This window comes from Pecten maximus, chromosome 4 (genome assembly GCF_902652985.1).
Source record: "Pecten maximus chromosome 4, xPecMax1.1, whole genome shotgun sequence".
NCBI lineage: Eukaryota > Metazoa > Mollusca > Bivalvia > Pectinida > Pectinidae > Pecten > Pecten maximus.
In genome coordinates, this window is record NC_047018.1 from 12697327 (window position 1) to 12717581 (window position 20255).

The 20255-nt window shown below is 40.8% G+C and overlaps 1 protein-coding gene across 1 annotated transcript; it reads right to left on the reverse strand.

Annotated features, from left to right (window-relative positions):
* Positions 1 to 1365: 1365 nt before the first annotated feature.
* Positions 1366 to 17383, reverse strand: LOC117325275 (thioredoxin-like). The gene is made up of 5 exons (XM_033881386.1): positions 17107 to 17383; positions 5204 to 5308; positions 3981 to 4046; positions 2846 to 2911; positions 1366 to 2471 (listed from the first exon to the last, which is right to left on the reverse strand). The coding sequence occupies exons 1-5, from the start codon at positions 17125 to 17127 to the stop codon at positions 2409 to 2411; spliced, it is 321 nt and encodes a 106-aa protein (XP_033737277.1). The 5' UTR covers positions 17128 to 17383; the 3' UTR covers positions 1366 to 2408.
* Between the last annotated feature and the right edge of the window lie 2872 nt (positions 17384 to 20255).

Sequence of the window (20255 nt, forward strand, 5' to 3'; positions counted from 1 at the left end):
TTGAATGGTTGTTATGGCTGTCATAGTGATACATGTACTAACACTATCAGTATCTGGGGTAGTTTTGTCTAAACAGAATGTGATCAACCTTCCAACACATAGCTTTGTCTAAACAGAATGTGATCAACCTTCCAACACATAGCTTTGTCTAAACAGAATGTGATCAACCTTCCAACACGTAGTTTTGTCTAAACATAATGTGATCAACCTTCCAACACGTAGTTTTGTCTCTAAACAGAATGTGATCAACCTTCCAACACATAGTTTTGTCTAAACAGAATATGATCAACCTTCCAACACGTGGTTTTGTCAGTCAAAACAGAATGTGATCAACCTTCCAACACGTGGTTTTGTCAGTCAAAACAGAATGTGATCAACCTTCCAACACGTGGTTTTGTCAGTCAAAACAGAATGTGATCAACCTTCCAACATGTAGTTTTGTCTAAACAGAATGTGATCAACCTTCCAACACGTAGTTTTGTCTAAACAGAATGTGATCAACCTTCCAACACATAGTTTTGTCTAAACAGAATATGATCAACCTTCCAACACATAGTTTTGTCTAAACAGAATATGATCAACCTTCCAACACGTGGTTTTGTCAGTCAAAGCAGAATGTGATCAACCTTCCAACACGTGGTTTTGTCAGTCAAAACAGAATGTGATCAACCTTCCAACATGTAGTTTTGTCTAAACAGAATGTGATCAACCTTCCAACACGTAGTTTTGTCTAAACAGAATGTGATCAACCTTCCAACACATAGTTTTGTCTAAACAGAATATGATCAACCTTCCAACACATAGTTTTGTCTAAACAGAATATCATCAACCTTCCAACACGTGGTTTTGTCAGTCAAAACAGAATGTGATCAACCTTCCAACACATAGCTAAGTATACATAATGCCATAGTTAAATTGATACATGTACAATACAAACACAATCCCAAAGTTACATTATACATGTACGATACGGACACAATCCCAAAGTTACATTATACATGTACGATACGAACACAATCCCAAAGTTACATTATACATGTACGATACGGACACAATCCCAAAGTTACATTATACACGTTACATTATACATGTACAATACGACAACAATCCCATAGTTACACTGTACATTAATACATGTACAATACGAACACAATCCCATAGTTACATTGTACATTAATACATGTACGATACGACAACAATCCCATAGTTACACTGTACATTAATACATGTACATTACGACAACAATCCCATAGTTACACTGTACATTAATACATGTACAATACGACAACAATCCCATAGTTACACTGTACATTAATACATGTACATTACGACAACAATCCCATAGTTACACTGTACATTAATACATGTACAATACGACAACAATCCCATAGTTACACTGTACATTAATACATGTACAATACGACAACAATCCCATAGTTACACTGTACATTAATACATGTACAATACGAACATAATCCAATACGGGTCAATACAGACATAATGGTCTCACTTATGTACACTTTAGATTTGGGTACATAGTACACATTAATGTACAGATTTGGCTATATAGTACACACTTATGTGGTTCACATTTGACTTCCATTTATGTATCGCGCTGCAACATTTTTGACTTCATTTGCTGTATGTAAATGTGTACTGTACCTAACGGCTGAAAACGACCACGTGACACTTAATCACAAAATGATAAACGTTTCGTGTACAAATATTAACTGTCATCTCTTGTTGCTGTGATAATATTTCATTCCAAACGAATAAGGCCAGAGGTAAATCTCGTCAGACCGGTAAAGGCTATCAAAACGCTACACTTTTCAATACAAAAGTGACAAAATTTTAACCATAGCCGAAATCACACAATCACATACACGTGCGGTATGGACATGTTATTAAATACACGAGGGAAACGGACATGTTGTTAGAAACACGTGGGGTACGGACATGTTGTTAGAAACACGTGGGGTACGGACATGTTGTTAGAAACACGTGGGGTACGGATATGTTGTCAAATACTCGTGGGGTACGGATATGTTGTCAAATACACGTGGGGTACGGACATGTCGTTAAATACACGTGGTGTACGGACATATTGTCAAATACACGTGGGGAACTGACATGTCGTCAAATACACGTGGAGTACGGACATGTCGTCAAATACACGTGGGGTACGGACATGTCGTCAAATACACGTGGGGTACGGACATGTCGTCAAATACACGTGGGGTACGGACATGTCGTCAAATACATGTGGGTTACGGATATCTTAAAAAAAATACAGGTGACACTAGTACATTCCGCTTTTTAGATAATCTACATTCTATCTAGAAGAGAATCTTATATAAGTAAGAGTATAGGGTTCTACCAGAGACACATACAAAATTGTACACGACTATCTACATAATTTCTATAATGGAGGCCTTGAGCTTGTCTTTATTGGCTCCAAGTACTTCTTTTATCTGAAATGGAAACGCAAGAGTCTTTAATACTTTAGGAGTTGTCTCCCTTAGCACAGAGTGTATATCCAGTACAGCATTTCATATCAGTTTCGGGTCTTATTTATGAATTTGACAAACATTTTAAAAGTTTTTTCAGTATTCACATCTTCAGAAACTTAACTACACTGATAACAATTTCGGTCTGATAATAATTATTATAGTCCTTTATTGTTCGATAGCACAACGTAATGTGAGGGAACAAAAAGTGTTTGAGGTGTTATACGATCCGAGAACTGTAGTATGCGATACAATGACGTAGCTGAACATTTGGATTGTGTGACGTAAGACGCCTCTTATGACGTGTACATCATTGGCAAAATAACATATCAGTTTACCTTTTCACCATTTTTGAAGAACATAAAGGCTGGCATCATCTGTACATCGCAATCCTCCGCCACCTCCTGTTGATAAAAAATGAGATACCACGTTTCAGGTTCATTTGGGGCCATCCCTCGTATAGAGAAATATAGGCACGTACATTATAGATGTCACGTGACAGGACATGTCTGGACCGTCCCTCGTATAGAGTAATATAGGCACGTACATTGTAGATGCCATGTGACAGGGTATGTCTAGGCAATCCCTCATATAGATTAGTATAGACAAGTACACTCTACATGTCACGTGACAGGGCATGTCTGGGCCATCCCTCGTATAGAGCAATATAGACACGTGCACTGTACATATCACGTGACAGGGCATGTCTTGGCCGTCCCTCGCATAGAGTAATATATGCACGTACGTTGTACATGTCACGTGACAGGACATGTCTTGGCCATCCCTCGTATTGAGTAATATAGGCACGTGCACTGTACATATCACGTGACAGGGCATGTCTGGGCCATCCCTCATATATAGTGTTATAGGCACGTACAAAGTAGATGTCACGTGACAGGGTATGTCTAGGCAATCCCTCATATAGATTAGTATAGACAAGTACACTCTACATGTCACGCGACAGGGCAATCTCTCGTATAGAGTAATATACGCACGTACACTGCACATGTCACGTGACAGGACATATATGGACCATTCCTCGTATAGAGTAACATAAGCACGTACACTGAACATGTCACGTGACAGGACAGGTCTGGGCCATCCCTCGTATAGAGTAATATAGGCAGTTAAACTGTACATGTCAAGTGACAGGGCGTGTCCTTGGATATATTTCATACATAACTACATAGACCTGGCAATGTTTTCGGTTTAAATTTTAATGGAGCTTTTATGGGAGGGGTAGGGTAGGGGCAGCGAAAACCGAAAAAGAGCCAGACTTAGTATCGCTAATCTAATTACAGTATTTTATGCCTTATATATACTCCTATAATATAATTATGACACATTTAAAGAGTATGTATTGGTTTTTGGGATTTCATTGAGTGGCGAACCAATTAACATAAACTTGCGGATTAATTATGATAGGATTTCGACTGTACGAAGATTATACGGCGATGACTTTGACCTACTTACCGGAGCCTCGTCAACGTCCACCTCACAAAATACCACATTCTTAAACTCCTCAGTACTTTCCATTTGCTAGAAATTTGAAAATAAAATGATTATAAGTAAACTCTATAAATGATGTAATATCATATACTATATACAACGGAGGTTGTTACCGGTCTCTGCTACATGGGTGATCTATAACACCAAACTGGGGGCTATTTTGTTATCACTATGCCAGTTTTTGCCCTTCAGTTATACATATTAATTTAACACTTGTGCAAAGAAATACCGTAAAAGTCAACTTCAACAGTAAGATCGAGTTACAAACATCAGCCTTATCACCATACATCGTTACAGATATTAACTGGTGACCAATCCATCTCATACACCATACATGTTCACCAGTCTCATCACCATGGCAACATACATGTTCACCAATCTCATCGCCATGGCAACATACATGTTCACCAGTCTCATCACCATGGCAACATACATGTTCACCAATCTCATCGCCATGGCAACATACATGTTCACCAGTCTCATCACCATGGCAACATACATGTTCACCAGTCTCATCACCATGGCAACATACATGTTCACCAGTCTCATCACCATGGCAACATACATGTTCACCAGTCTCATCACAATGGCAACATACATGTTCACCAGTCTCATCACCATGGCAACATACATGTTCACCAGTCTCATCACCATGGCAACATACATGTTCACCAGTCTCATCACCATGGCAACATACATGTTCACCATGGCAACATACATGTTCACAAATCTCATCACTATGGCAACATACATGTTCACCAGTCTCATCACCATGGCAACATACATGTTCACCAGTCTCATCACCATGGAAACATACATGTTCAACAATCTCATCACCATGGCAACATACATGTACACCGATCTCATCACCTTGGTAACATGCATGTACACCGATCTCATCACCTTGGAAATACAATATATGTACCAGTCCCATCAACAATGAAATACACACCAATCTCATCACCGTGACAACATATCTATCCCGTCACCAAGGAAACAAATACCAATCTCATTACCATGGCAACATCAATCGATCTCATCACCATGACTGATACATCAACCACGTCACCTTGCTGATATATTTCATATATATACTTCTATTTAGTTTTTTCCCATCAGCACCAGGTCAAAGCTGGTCACTATAAGACCCATTTTAAACTACCTATAGTTAATGCTTGTCTTCATACCTTAAATACAGGTCGAATGGCCTTGCATGGGCCACACCAGGTGGCATTGAAGTCCACTACCACCAGCTTGTTGCCTGCCTCCCGCAAGATTTGATTGAAATCCTCCTGTGAATGAAATGGATAAGGATTAAAATAGTAGTATCATCATGAGCCGGAATAAGGTGATATCAAGTTAACAAGTACAAGTATCGAAATACAGCAGGTCTGACATACGCAAATTTTCGGGCATGATAAAAGACTTCTAAAACAGGACTAGTTACTGTCAGTGTATGGTCAGATATCCCCATAACAACAGGAAGTCTACTAAAACAGGACTAGTTACAGTCAGTGTATGGTCAGATATCCCCATAACAATAGGAAGTCTACTAAAACAGGACTAGTTACTGTCAGTGTATGGTCAGATATCCCCATAACAATGAGAAGTCTACTAAAACAGGACTAGTTACAGTCAGTGTATGGTCAGATATCCCCATAACAACAGGAAGTCTACTAAAACAGGACTAGTTACAGTCAGTGTATGGTCAGATATCCCCATAACAACAGGAAGTCTACTAAAACAGGACTAGGTACAGTCAGTGTATGGTCAGATATCACCATAACAACGGGAAGTCTACTAAAACAGGACTAGGTACAGTCAGTGTATGGCCAGATATCCCCATAACAACAGGAAGTCTACTAAAACAGGACTAGGTACAGTCAGTGTATGGCCAGATATCCCAATAACAACAGGAAGTCTACTAAAACAGGACTAGGTACAGTCAGTGTATGGTCAGATATCCCCATAACAACAGGAAGTCTACTAAAACAGGACTAGTTACAGTCAGTGTATGGTCAGATATCCCCATAACAACGGGAAGTCTACTAAAACAGGACTAGTTACAGTCAGTGTATGGTCAGATATCCCCATAACAACGGGAAGTCTACTAAAACAGGACTAGTTACAGTCAGTGTATGGTCAGATATCCCCATAACAACAGGAAGTCTACTAAAACAGGACTAGTTACAGTCAGTGTATGGTCAGATATCCCCATAACAACGGGAAGTCTACTAAAACAGGACTAGTTACAGTCAGTGTATGGTCAGATATCACCATAACAACAGGGAAGTCTACTAAAACAGGACTAGGTACAATCAGTGTATGGTCAGATATTACCATAACAACAGGAATTGATTTAAAACAAGACTAAATACATAATAGTTCCCAACAGCTAAGGTCTATTATACCAGGCAGGGTAAATAAGGAAGAGTTTTCCCTCCTGGGTACTTCAAAATCACGGTCCACATCATTCATCAACACTGATGTTATCCAGATGTTTTATATGTGGTGGCAATGTATCTTTGTTGTCCATGTCGATATGAGCCCGGTGATTTCATCACGGTTTGGCCAAATAAAAGTGTAGAAAAGATACAAGATAACATTGACGGTCGATGGACCTACTGTACTGTGCTGTGCTATATGATTTAACCATACCAACTGTTCTGAGGAAAATCTTTAACAATACCTACCGGTTTACTTTGTGAGAGTCTTTAACCATACCTACTGTTCTGTGACAATCTTAAACCATATCTACTGTTCTGTGACAATCTTTAACCATACCTACTGTTCTGTGACAATCTTTAACCATATCTACTGTTCTGTGACAATCTTTAACCATATCTACTGTTCTGTGACAATCTTTAACCATATCTACTGTTCTGTGATAATCTTTAACCATAACTACTGTTCTGTGACAATCTTTAACCATACCTACTGTTCTGTGACAATCTTTAACCATATCTACTGTTCTGTTAGAATCTTTAGCCATATCTACTGTTCTGTTAGAATCTTTAACCATATCTACTGTTCTGTGACAATCTTTAACCATATCTACTGTTCTGTGACAATCTTTAACCATATCTACTGTTCTGTGATAATCTTTAACCATAACTACTGTTCTGTGACAATCTTTAACCATACCTACTGTTCTGTGACAATCTTTAACCATACCAACTGTTCTGTGACAATCTTTAACCATATCTACTGTTCTGTTAGAATCTTTAGCCATATCTACTGTTCTGTTAGAATCTTTAACCATATCTACTGTTCTGTGACAATCTTTAACCATATCTACTGTTCTGTGACAATCTTTAACCATATCTACTGTTCTGTGACAATCTTTAACCATATCTACTGTTCTGTGACAATCTTTAACCATATCTACTGTTCTGTGACAATCTTTAACCATATCTACTGTTCTGTGATAATCTTTAACCACACCAACTGTTCTGTGATAATCTTTAACCATACCAACTGTTCTGTGACAATCTTTAATCATATCTACTGTTCTGTGACAATCTTTAACCATACCAACTGTTCTGTGACAATCTTTAACCATATCTACTGTTCTGTGATAATCTTTAACCATACCTACTGTTCTGTGACAATCTTTAACCATACCAACTGTTCTGTGACCATCTTTAACCATATCTACTGTTCTGTGACAATCTTTAACCATACCTACTGTTCTGTGACAATCTTTAACCATATCTACTGTTCTGTGACAATCTTTAACCATATCTACTGTTCTGTGATAATCTTTAACCATACCTACTGTTCTGTGACCATCTTTAACCATACCAACTGTTCTGTGACAATCTTTAACTATACCTACTGTTCTGTGACAATCTTTAACCATACCTACTGTTCTGTGACAATCTTTAACCATACCAACTGTTCTGTGACAATCTTTAACTATACCTACTGTTCTGTGACCATCTTTAACCATATCTACTGTTTTGTGACAATCTTTAACCATACCTACTGTTCTGTGACAATCTTTAACCATATCTACTGTTCTGTGACAATCTTTAACCATATCTACTGTTCTGTGATAATCTTTAACCATACCTACTGTTCTGTGACAATCTTTAACCATACCAACGGTTCTGTGACAATCTTTAACCATATCTACTGTTCTGTTAGAATCTTTAACCATACCTACTGTTCTGTGACAATCTTTAACCATATCTACTGTTCTGTGACAATCTTTAACCATATCTACTGTTCTGTGACAATCTTTAACCATACCTACTGTTCTGTGACAATCTTTAACCATATCTACTGTTCTGTTAGAATCTTTAACCATACCTACTGTTCTGTGACAATCTTTAACTATACCTACTGTTCTGTGATAATCTTTAACCATATCTACTGTTCTGTTAGAATCTTTAACCATATCTACTGTTCTGTGACAATCTTTAACCATTACTACTGTTCTGTGACAATCTTTAACCATATCTACTGTTCTGTGACAATCTTTAACCATACCTACTGTTCTGTGATAATCTTTAACCATACCAACTGTTCTGTGACAATCTTTAACCATATCTACTGTTCTGTGACAATCTTTAACCATACCTACTGTTCTGTGATAATATTTAACCATATCTACTGTTCTGTGATAATCTTTAACCATATCTACTGTTCTGTGATAATATTTAACCATATCTACTGTTATGTGGCAATCTTTAACCATATCTACTGTTCTGTGACAATCTTTAACCATACCAACTGTTCTGTGACAATCTTTAACCATATCTACTGTTCTGTGAAAATCTTAAACCATATCTACTGTTCTGTTAGAATCTTTAACCATATCTACTGTTCTGTTAGAATCTTTAACTATATCTACTGTTCTGTGACAATCTTTAACCATACCTACTGTTCTGTGACAATCTTTAACCATATCTACTGTTCTGTGACAATCTTTAACCATACCTACTGTTCTGTGACAATCTTTAACCATACCTACTGTTCTGTTAGAATCTTTAACCATATCTACTGTTCTGTGACAATCTTTAACCATACCTACAGTTCTGTGACAATCTTTAACCATACCTACTGTTCTGTGACAATCTTTAACCATACCTACTGTTCTGTGATAATCTTTAACCATATCTACTGTTCTGTGACAATCTTTAACCATATCTACTGTTCTGTGACAATCTTTAACCATATCTACTGTTCTGTGACAATCTTTAACCATACCTACTGTTCTGTGACAATCTTTAACCATACCTACTGTTCTGTGACAATCTTTAACCATATCTACTGTTCTGTGACAATCTTTAACCACACCAACTGTTCTGTTAGAATCTTTAACCATATCTACTGTTCTGTGACAATCTTTAACCATATCTACTGTTCTGTTAGAATCTTTAACCATATCTACTGTTCTTTGACAATCTTTAACCATATCTACTGTTCTGTTACAATCTTTAACCATATCTACTGTTCTGTGACAATCTTTAACCATATCTACTGTTCTGTTAGAATCTTTAACCATATCTACTGTTCTTTGACAATCTTTAACCATATCTACTGTTCTGTGACAATCTTTAACCATATCTACTGTTCTGTGACAATCTTTAACCATATCTACTGTTCTGTGATAATCTTTAACCATATCTACTGTTCTGTGATAATCTTTAACCATATCTACTGTTCTGTGACAATCTTTAACCATATCTACTGTTCTGTGACAATCTTTAACCATATCTACTGTTCTGTGACAATCTTTAACCATAACTACTGTTCTGTGACAATATTTAACCATATCTACTGTTCTGTGACAATCTTTAACCATAACTACTGTTCTGTGACAATCTTTAACCATACCAACTGTTCTGTGACAATCTTTAACCATACCAACTGTTCTGTGAGAATGTTTAACCATATCTACTGTTCTGTGATTATCATATCTTTCAGTCGTATCTGATGTTGTGTGATATAGTTTGTAGCTTGCCTGTTATAATAGTATGCCTTTTATTTAATGCATACAGTTTGTGATAGAAGGGCCGAAAGTAAATGTGCATCGCGCATTTAATATGACGTCTCTCAAAATGACAGGCGATGACTTAAAAAAAAAACATATCGGATTATGGCTAAATTTGGTACGTAGACATCGGGGGTTGTTTGTAAGACCTTGTTATCTACACAGAAACTGATTAAGTGTTGTGTTTGTTTGTTATTAAAGAACAACATGTTTGAAATATCAAATCAAACGTATCACTGAATTTTATATTTAGATTGAATTTAACGACAGTTGTTCCTCTAATTATATCCGAGCTCGAATTCCATCGTTACAAGATCAGATTGTGAATGTCTCTGAATTCTCAAGACGCCGTGATGCAACGCATTTGAAAATGACATTAGATGTGATTGGTATTCTGAGACAATTTTCCCCGCATCCTCGTGGGTTTCATTTACACGTTAGCTGGCTTTGTATCCTTCCAATACCATGGAAATTCTGTTTTTGAAAATCCGCATTAAACATTGCTAGGATTTCCTCTCTCGCGATAATGGCACTAATTTTAGTTATTTCACTGCGGCTAATTTCTCAACACGACTTCCACCGACATCTTAGCCTTGTACGATCGTTATGACGACTTGTTACTTGTGATGCTAACCCAGTATAGGGCCGGGGTGACCGAGTGGTGTCCCAACACTTTAATACTAGCCCTCCACATCTGGAACCGTTAGGGGATGTTCTCTGGTACTGACTGTAGGCCGATGGTTTTTCTCTGTCCGGTACTCCGGCTTTCCTCCACCTCGGAATCCTGGCCCTTCCTTAAATGGCATTGGCTTTTAATAGCACGTTAAACGAAATAAATCAAACCAAACCAACCATTACGTCACGCTACCATTCGCAATGTATAAGAAGTAGTGGTTGTACACGATTGTCTGGGGTGTTGTCTACCACTGCCAGATGATACCGTATATATATTACATCTTGTTCAGTCGTGTCGTGTTGCCGTACGTTGTGTACTTCAAGATTACATTGTATTTAGATTAGTCATGAAGGAAGTTACGAAAACGCGAATTACAAATAATTTACCGCCTGTTCCATTGGATGTATCATCTCATTAACTAAACAAAATAAAAGGTTAACGAATTTAGTTAATATCTACTTTCTTTTAACAATAACGGCGTTCAAAAAGTCAGATGCATAAAACTATCTTTGACGTCAAAATCCATGCACAAACAACACACGCGTTTGCAAAAGCCGTTGACCAACAGCTTAACCGTGCCCACATTTTCCTGTGACAACAGACGAAAAAAGCCCCCCCCCCCCCCCCCCCCCCCCCCCCTTTCAATTATTTAATTCTCTTCATATAGCAGTATCTGATTTATTGCAAGCTGTAGTATTTCATGAAAATACACATCTTGATGTTGATATATGAATATTAGGCATGGCGAAATGCGTCACGTTCTACAAAGTTTTTGAGAAATAGAGTTACGTTGCGAAAATGTGTGTTCCGTTGCGTTAGGTTCCGGGCTTGTGTAATTTATAGAGGTTACACGAGTGGTTGTTGGATATGGAATTTATTTCACTCGAGTAAGTTATTTTTTTAAAGTTACAAAAGGCACGAGCTTTAGCGAGTGTCTTTTGTAACTTTTAAAAAATAACTTACGAGTGTGAAATAAATTCCATATCCCAAAATCACGAGTCGTGAGACCTGTTTCTACCACAATGATATCGGCATGAATCAAAGGGGAACGTGGCCAGGTCTAATTTCGATTATTGATGACGTTAATAACAATTGCAGTTCGGGTCAAAGGTCACCGCGTCAACCAATCAAAACGCGTTTATGGTTTATTCCATGCGTGGTATAAACTGAATGTTATTCAACAGTTATAATGTGGTATAAATTATGTTAAATTACAGGAATGCAACTTCATGCGATAGATTAAAGTATTGTGATTTGCCGTGTTACGTTACAAGTTTGCGATTTCTTGTGTTACGGTACAGGATTGTGTTCCATTACCATTACAAGATTGTGTTTAATTCCGTTGCGTTACAGGACTGTGTATTTTATGCTGTTGCGTTACAGGACTGTGTATTTTATGCCGTTGCGTTACAGGACTGTGTATTTTATTCCGTTGCGTTACAGGACTGTGTATTTTATTCCGTTGCGTTACAGGACTGTGTATTTTATGCCGTTGCGTTACAGGACTGTGTATTTTATGCCGTTACGTTACAGGACTGTTATTCCGTTGCGATCACTGTGTATTTGCGTTACATTGCGGTATTGTGCGATTTGTTGGGTTCTGATGCGGATTTTGTGTTTGGCAGCGATTCTTTAAATCATCATTCGTCTGAACAATTCTGAAGTTAACATCCACTCACCTCAAAACTCTCAACATTCCGACTGGCATCTCTCATACCTCCACACTCTAATTACTGGCATGTTTCTCACCTGAAGATTCTGATTGGCAGTTCTCACTCCCCACCACTCCGACTTGAATTCTTCACATCTACACACATCGACCGATGTACCTTACATTAACTCAACTTCTGGCATCACTCACGCCTCAACACTCCTTCTGGCATCACTCACGCCTCAACACTTTCTCTAGATTCACTCTCGTCTCCACACTCCTTCTGGATTCACTCACGCCTCAACACTCCTTATGACATCACTCTCGCCTCCACACTTTCTCTAGATTCACTCTCGTCTCCACACTCCTTCTGGATTCACTCACGCCTCAACACTCCTTATGACATCACTCTCGCCTCCACACTTTCTCTAGATTCACTCTCGACTCCACACTCCTTATGACATCACTCACGCCTCAACACTCCTTCTGGATTCACTCACGCCTCAACACTTTCTCTAGATTCACTCTCAACTCCACACTCCTTATGACATCACTCTCGCCTTAACGTCTTCTGACATCATTCTCTCATCAACACTCCTTATGCCATCACTCATGCCTCCACACTCCTTATGACATCACTCTCGCCTTAACGCATTCTGGCATCATTTTCGCCTCAACACTCCTTCTGGCATCACTCACGCCTTAACACCTTCTGGCATCATTCTCGACTCAACACTCCCTCTGGCATCATTCTTGCCTCCACACTCCCTCTAGATTCATTCTCGCCTCCACACTCCATCTGGCATCATTCTCGCCCCACAGTCCATCTGGCATCATTCACGCCTCCACACTCCCTCTAGATTCACTCTCGCCTCCACACTCCATCTGTCATCACTCTCGCCTCAATACTCCATCTGTCATCATTCTCGCCTCCACACTCCCTCTAGATTCACTCTCGCCTCCACACTCCTTCTGTTATCATTCTCGCCTCCACACTCCCTCTAGATTCATTCTCGCCTCCACACTCCTCTAGATTCACACTCGCCTCCACACTCCCTCTAGATTCACTCTCGCCTCCACACTCCTTCTAAATTTACAATCGCCTCCACACTCCCTCTAGATTCACTCTCGCCTCCACACTCCTTCTAAATTTACACTCGCCCCGACACTCCTTCTGGCATCACTCTCAACTCCACACACTGACTGGCATCTCACACCTTCATACTCCCGATGTCGTCTCTCTCACATCTCCACACTCCGACAGGGTGGTCAGGTGGCACAGTGGTAACACACTTGCCTTTCACCTAGACGGCCGGGGTTCGATTCCCGATCTGACATGAAAAGGTATAGGGTCAACTGCCCGACCGAATGGGTTTTACCCAGGTACTCCGCTTTCCTCCCACAGTAAGTCCATCCGGGCCAATAAGCGAATAAGTATAGATATAGGCATTTCCCTCTCCTTTGACTGGTATCGCTCATACATCCACACACCGACTGGTATCTCTCATACATCCACACACCGACTGGTATCTCTCTCATACATCCACACACCGACTGGTATCTCCCTAATACATCCACACACCGACTGGTATCCCTCATACATCCACACACCGACTGGTATCCCTCATACATCCACACACCGACTGGTATCCCTCCTACATCCACACTCCGAAAGGTACCCCTCATACATCCACACACCGACTGGTATATCTCATACATCCACACACCGACTGGTATCTCTCTCATACATCCACACACCGACTGGTATCTCCCTAATACATCCACACACCGACTGTTATCTCTCATACATGTACATCCATACACCGACTGGTATCCCTCATACATCCACACACCGACTGATATCCCTCATACATTCATACACCGACTGGTATCTCCCTCATATATCCACACACCGACTGGTATCTCTCATACATCCACACACCGACTGGTATCTCTCAAACATACACACTCCGACTGGTATCCCTCATACATCCACACTCCGACTGGTATCCCTCATATATCCACACACCGACTGGTATCCCTCATACATCCACACTCCGACTGGTATCTCTCATAAATGTACATCCATACACCGACTGGTATCCCTCATACATCCACACACCGACTGATATCCCTCATACATCCACACACCGACTGGTATCTCTCATACATCCACACTCCGACTGGTATCCCTCATACATCCACACTCCGACTGGTATCCCTCATACATCAACACACCGACTGGTATCTCCCTCATACATCCACACACCGACTGGTATCCCTCATACATCCACACTCCGACTGGTATCTCTCATACATCCACACGCCGACTGGTATCTCTCATACATCCACACTCCGACTGGTATCCCTCATACATCCACACACCGACTGGTATCCCTCATACATCCACACACCGACTGGTATCCCTCATACATCCACACTCCGACTGGTATCCCTCCTACATCCACACACCGACTGGTATCTCTCATACATCCACACGCCGACTGGTATCCCTCATACATCCACACACCGACTGGTATCCCTCAAACATACACACTCCGACTGGTATCCCTCATACATCCACACACCGACTGGTATCTCTCATACATCCACACGCCGACTGGTATCCCTCATACATCCACACTCCGACTGGTATCCCTCCTACATCCACACACCGACTGGTATCTCTCATACATCCACACGCCGACTGGTATCCCTCATACATCCACACACCGACTGGTATCCCTCAAACATACACACTCCGACTGGTATCCCTCATACATCCACACACCGACTGGTATCTCTCATACATCCACACGCCGACTGGTATCCCTCAAACATCCACACGCCGACTGGTATCCCTCATACATCCACACACCGACTGGTATCCCTCATACATCCACACTCCGACTGGTATCCCTCATACATCCACACTCCGACTGGTATCTCTCATACATCCACACACCGACTGGTATCCCTCATACATCAACACACCGACTGGTATCCCTCATACATCCACACTCCGACTGGTATCCCTCATACATCCACACTCCGACTGGTATCCCTCATACATCCACACACCGACTGGTATCCCTCATACATCCACACTCCGACTGGTATCCCTCATACATCCACACACCGACTGGTATCCCTCATACATCCACACTCCGACTGGTATCCCTCATACATCCACACATCGACTCATGTCCCTCATACATCCACACACCGACTGGTATCCCTCATATATCCACACTCCGACTGGTATCTCTCATACATCCACACTCCGAAAGGTACCCCTCATACAGTGTACATCCATATATTTGTTTATGATCTTGACATCTTCTCGGAAATATGTCGACATCTTTAAGTCGTAAGTCGGCAAATCGATGGCAGAAATATGCCATATGGCTTCAAGGTTACAAATAACGGGAGTTTACCACAAAGAATACGGGAGCTTCCAGATTATGAAAATAACGTAATGATGTGTGGTTAGAGTACGGTTTTTCCGAATTGTCCCACGATCCGGTGATTGTGACGTCATATTTTGATTGGAGTATCGTACTCAAATCAAGTCATTTTACGTCATTTTCACAATTTCGAAACTCCTGTATCAAGCAACCAAGCCCGAATATCCGATGGCCTGATAGTGTGCTTAAACAATATCAAAATTATCCGTCGGAACAAAATATGTGGACGAACGGACAAAACATTATTGAAGGACAATGTATTTGGAGCCTATACCTACTCAGAAGAGGGCGCTTACAGGGAAGGGAGAGGGTTGATAAAACTTTAACCCGTGCATTTTATGTTAAATGGAGTAGATAAGTGAAGCTTGTGTTGAACAGTCTATTTTCAAGGGTCTATTTTCAACAGACCGTCCGTTGAGAATTGACTTTTAAGCTATCATTTTTCAACGACACGACCCATTTTCAACGGCATTTAGGGTCCATATTCAACGTTGAAAACTGACCCAGGGTCCATATTCAACGTTGAAAACTGACCTAGGGTCAATTTTCAACGGGGGTCCATTTTCAATGTTACACACCGGCATCTCTTTCACCAAAACACTACGACCATCTCTTTCACCTGAACACTACGTCCATCTCTTTCACCTGAACACTACGATCATCTCTTTCACCAAAACACTACGACCATCTCTTTCACCTGAACACTACGACCATCTCTTTCACCTGAACACTACGACCATCTCTTTCACCTGAACACTACGTCCATCTCTTTCACCTGAACACTACGCCCATCTCTTTCACCTGAACACTACGATCATCTCTTTCACCTGAACACTACGACCATCTCTTTCACCTGAACACTACGCCCATCTCTTTCACCTGAACACTACGACCATCTCTTTCACCTGAACACTACGCCCATCTCTTTCACCTGAACACTACGACCATCACTTTTGCCTCCATATTCTAGCTGCATCTCATTAACCCCGCACTCCGACTGGTATCTCTTTTGCTTCCACGCTCAAGTTGACATTTGTTGACATGTCATTTTTAGCTTACCTGATATACGTCCATTCTTCAATACAACATGATTACCTGGACTAATTTGACTTTGGACAGAATGAGGTGCTAACAGACTAAATACCACTGGACCCACACAGTCCCGTACTATATGACACAAGAGCACCAATCACTTCCATTAAAACACACACACACGATGATACTACACAATTATGTAGAATATAATGGCGAATATCATTGGGTATTTTTCTAAAATAATCCAAATGCAGACTTACCATATTGTTGATTTCCTTCATTTTGTAAATATTTGGGTAATCCGCTTGGCCGCGTTGATTATTTATGATTACAAACAAAAAACACCTAAACCGGCTGGTGATACAGATAATCTATGAAGCTGTAATCCTTCAACGTCTCAGGTGAACGCTTGTTTTCTGAAAGAGTCAGGCTTACCGAGTGGTTGCTACGCAATAAGGAGCGATAATCGAACTGTCAGGTACCGCAGGTTATTTAATGGTATATAGACTTTGAGGGATATTTGAGAAAGCACTCTTTAATCTCGGTATTGACGCTGACATTCAGTGTCGGGCAGGACAGATAGACTCGTTAACGAGTCTTCAGCAAACAGGTAAGAAATCGATACGCGATTTTCGCTCAATTATTGCAGATTTTCAACAGACATTTGACACATTCGTTTAGGCGATCACTGGCTATCAGTTATCCGTCAGTGTGTTGTATTTCGATCTTAGGCTATCATTCTGGTTTAAAGTAATTATTTTACATGTAATCTTGGTATATCGGTACATCATTGAGCTAATCACATACATAATGTTCCAGCTTTACATATTCACACCACTGGTGCTTGTGGGTGTCCTGATATCTGTTTGAGTGTCCTGATATATGTGTGGGTGTCCTGCTATCTGTGGATGTCCTGATAGTACTGATATCTGTGTGGGTGTCCAGATAGTACTGATATCTGTGTGGGTATCCAGATATCTGTGTGGGTATCCAGATATCTGTGTGGGTATCCTGATAGTACTGATATCTGTGTGGGTGTCCAGATAGTACTGATATCTGTGAGGGTGTCTAGATAGTACTGATATCTATGTTGGTGTCCAGATAGTACTGATATCTATGTGGGTGTCCAGATAGTACTGATATCTGTGTGGGTGTCCAGATATCTGTGTGAGTGTCCTGATATCTGTGTTGGTGTCCTGATAGTACTGATATCTGTGAGGGTGTCCAGATAGTACTGATATCTGTGTGGGTGTCCAGATAGTACTGATATCTGTGGGGGTGTCCTGATAGTACTGATATCTGTGTGGGTGTCCTGATAGTACTGATATCTGTGTGGCTGTCCAGATAGTACTGATATCTGTGTGGCTGTCCAGATCTGGACAGATATATGTGTGGGTGTCCAGATAGTACTGATATCTGTGTGGGTGTCCAGATATCTGTGTGGGTGTCCTGATAGTACTGATATCTATGTGGGTGTCCTGATATCTGTGTTTGTCCTGATATCTGTGTGTTTGTCCTGATATCTGTGTGTTTGTCCTGATATCTGTGTGGGTGTCCTGATATCTGTGTGGGTGTTCTGATATCTGTGTGGTTGTGTTGATATCTGTGGGTGTTCTGATATCTGTGTGGGTGTCCTGATATCTGTGTGTGTGTCCAGATAGTACTGATATCTGTGTGGGTGTCCAGATAGTACTGATATCTGTGTGGGTGTCCAGATATCTGTGTGGGTGTCCAGATAGTATTGATATATGTGTGGGTGTCCTGATAGTACTGATATCTGTGTGGGTGTCCTGATACTACAGATATCTGTGTGGGTGTCCAGATAGTACTGATATCTGTGTGGGTGTCCAGATAGTACTGATATCTGTGTGGGTGTCCTGATATCTGTATGAGTGTCCTGATATCTGTGTGGTTGTCTTGATATATGTATGAGTGTCCTGATATATGTGTGGGTGTCCTGATATCTGTGTGGGTGTTCTGATATCTGTGTGGTTGTCTTGATATCTGTGGGTGTTCTGATATCTTTGTGGGTGTCCTGATGTCTGTGTGGGTGTCCTGATATCTGTGTGGTTGTCTTGATATCTGTATGGGTGTCCTGATATCTGTGTGTGTGTCCTGATATCTGTGTGGGTGTCCTGATAGTACTGATATCTGTGTGGGTGTCCAGATATCTGTGTGGGTGTCCTGATAGTACTGATATCTATGTGGGTGTCCTGATATCTGTGTGGGTGTTCTGATATCAGTGTGGTTGTCTTGATATCTGTGGGTGTTCTGATATCTGTGTGGGTGTCCTGATATCTGTGTGGGTGTTCTGATATCTGTGTGTGTGTCCAGATAGTACTGATATCTGTGTGTGTGTCCAGATAGTACTGATATCTGTGTGGGTGTCCAGATAGTACTGATATCTGTGTGGGTGTTCTGATATCTGTGCGAGTGTCCTGGTATCTGTGTGGGTGTCCGGATAATACTGATATATGTGTGGGTGTCCTGAAAGTATCGATATCTGTGTGGGTGTTCTGATATCTGTGCGAGTGCCTGGTATCTGTGTGGGTGTCCTGATATCTGTGGGTGTCCTTATAGAACTGATATCTGTATGCTGGTCCGGATATCGGTGTAGGTGTCCTGATATCTGTGTGGGTGTCCTGATATCTATGTGGGTGTCCTGATATCTGTGTGGGTGTCCTGATATCTGTGTAGGTGTCCTGATATCTGTGTGGATGTCCTGATAGTACTGATATATGTGTGGGTGTCCGAATAGTATTAATATCTGTGTGGGTGTCCTGATATCTGTATGGGTGACCTGATATCTGTATGGGTGTCCTGATATCAGTGTGGATGTCCCGATATCTGTGAAGGATTCTTGATAGTACTGATATCTGTGTGGGTGTCCTGATATCTGTATGCGTGTACGGATATCTGTGTGGATGTCCTGATATCAGTGTGGATGTCCTGATATCAGTGTGGATGTCCTGATATCAGTGTGGATGTCCTGATATCAGTGTGGATGTCCTGATATCAGTGTGGATGTCCTAATATCTGTGAAGGATTCTTGAAAGTACTGATATCTGTGTGGTTGTCTTGATATCTGTGGGTGTTCTGATATCTGTGTGGGTGTCCTGATGTCTGTGTGGGTGTCCTGATATCTGTGTGGTTGTCTTGATATCTGTATGGGTATCCTGATATCTGTGTGTGTGTCCTGATATCTGTGTGGGTGTCCTGATAGTACTGATATCTGTGTGGGTGTCCTGATAGTACTGATATCTGTGTGGGTGTCCAGATAGTACTGATATCTGTGTGTGTGTCCAGATAGTACTGATATCTGTGTGGGTGTCCTGATATCTGTGTGTGTGTCCAGATAGTACTGATATCTGTGTGGGTGTCCAGATAGTACTGATACCTGTGGGGGTGT

What these genes read in the sequence shown, in the direction of transcription:
- LOC117325275 (XM_033881386.1), bottom strand. Translation starts at nt 17,127, where the DNA reads ATGAAGGAAATCAACAATATG. An exon ending in TGAAGGAAATCAACAATATG is followed by an intron (nt 5,309 to 17,106) that starts GTAAGTCTGCAT and finishes TTTCATTCACAG; the next exon opens with GAGGATTTCAATCAAATCTT. An exon ending in TGGACGTTGACGAGGCTCCG is followed by an intron (nt 2,912 to 3,980) that starts GTAAGTAGGTCA and finishes TTTTATCAACAG; the next exon opens with GAGGTGGCGGAGGATTGCGA.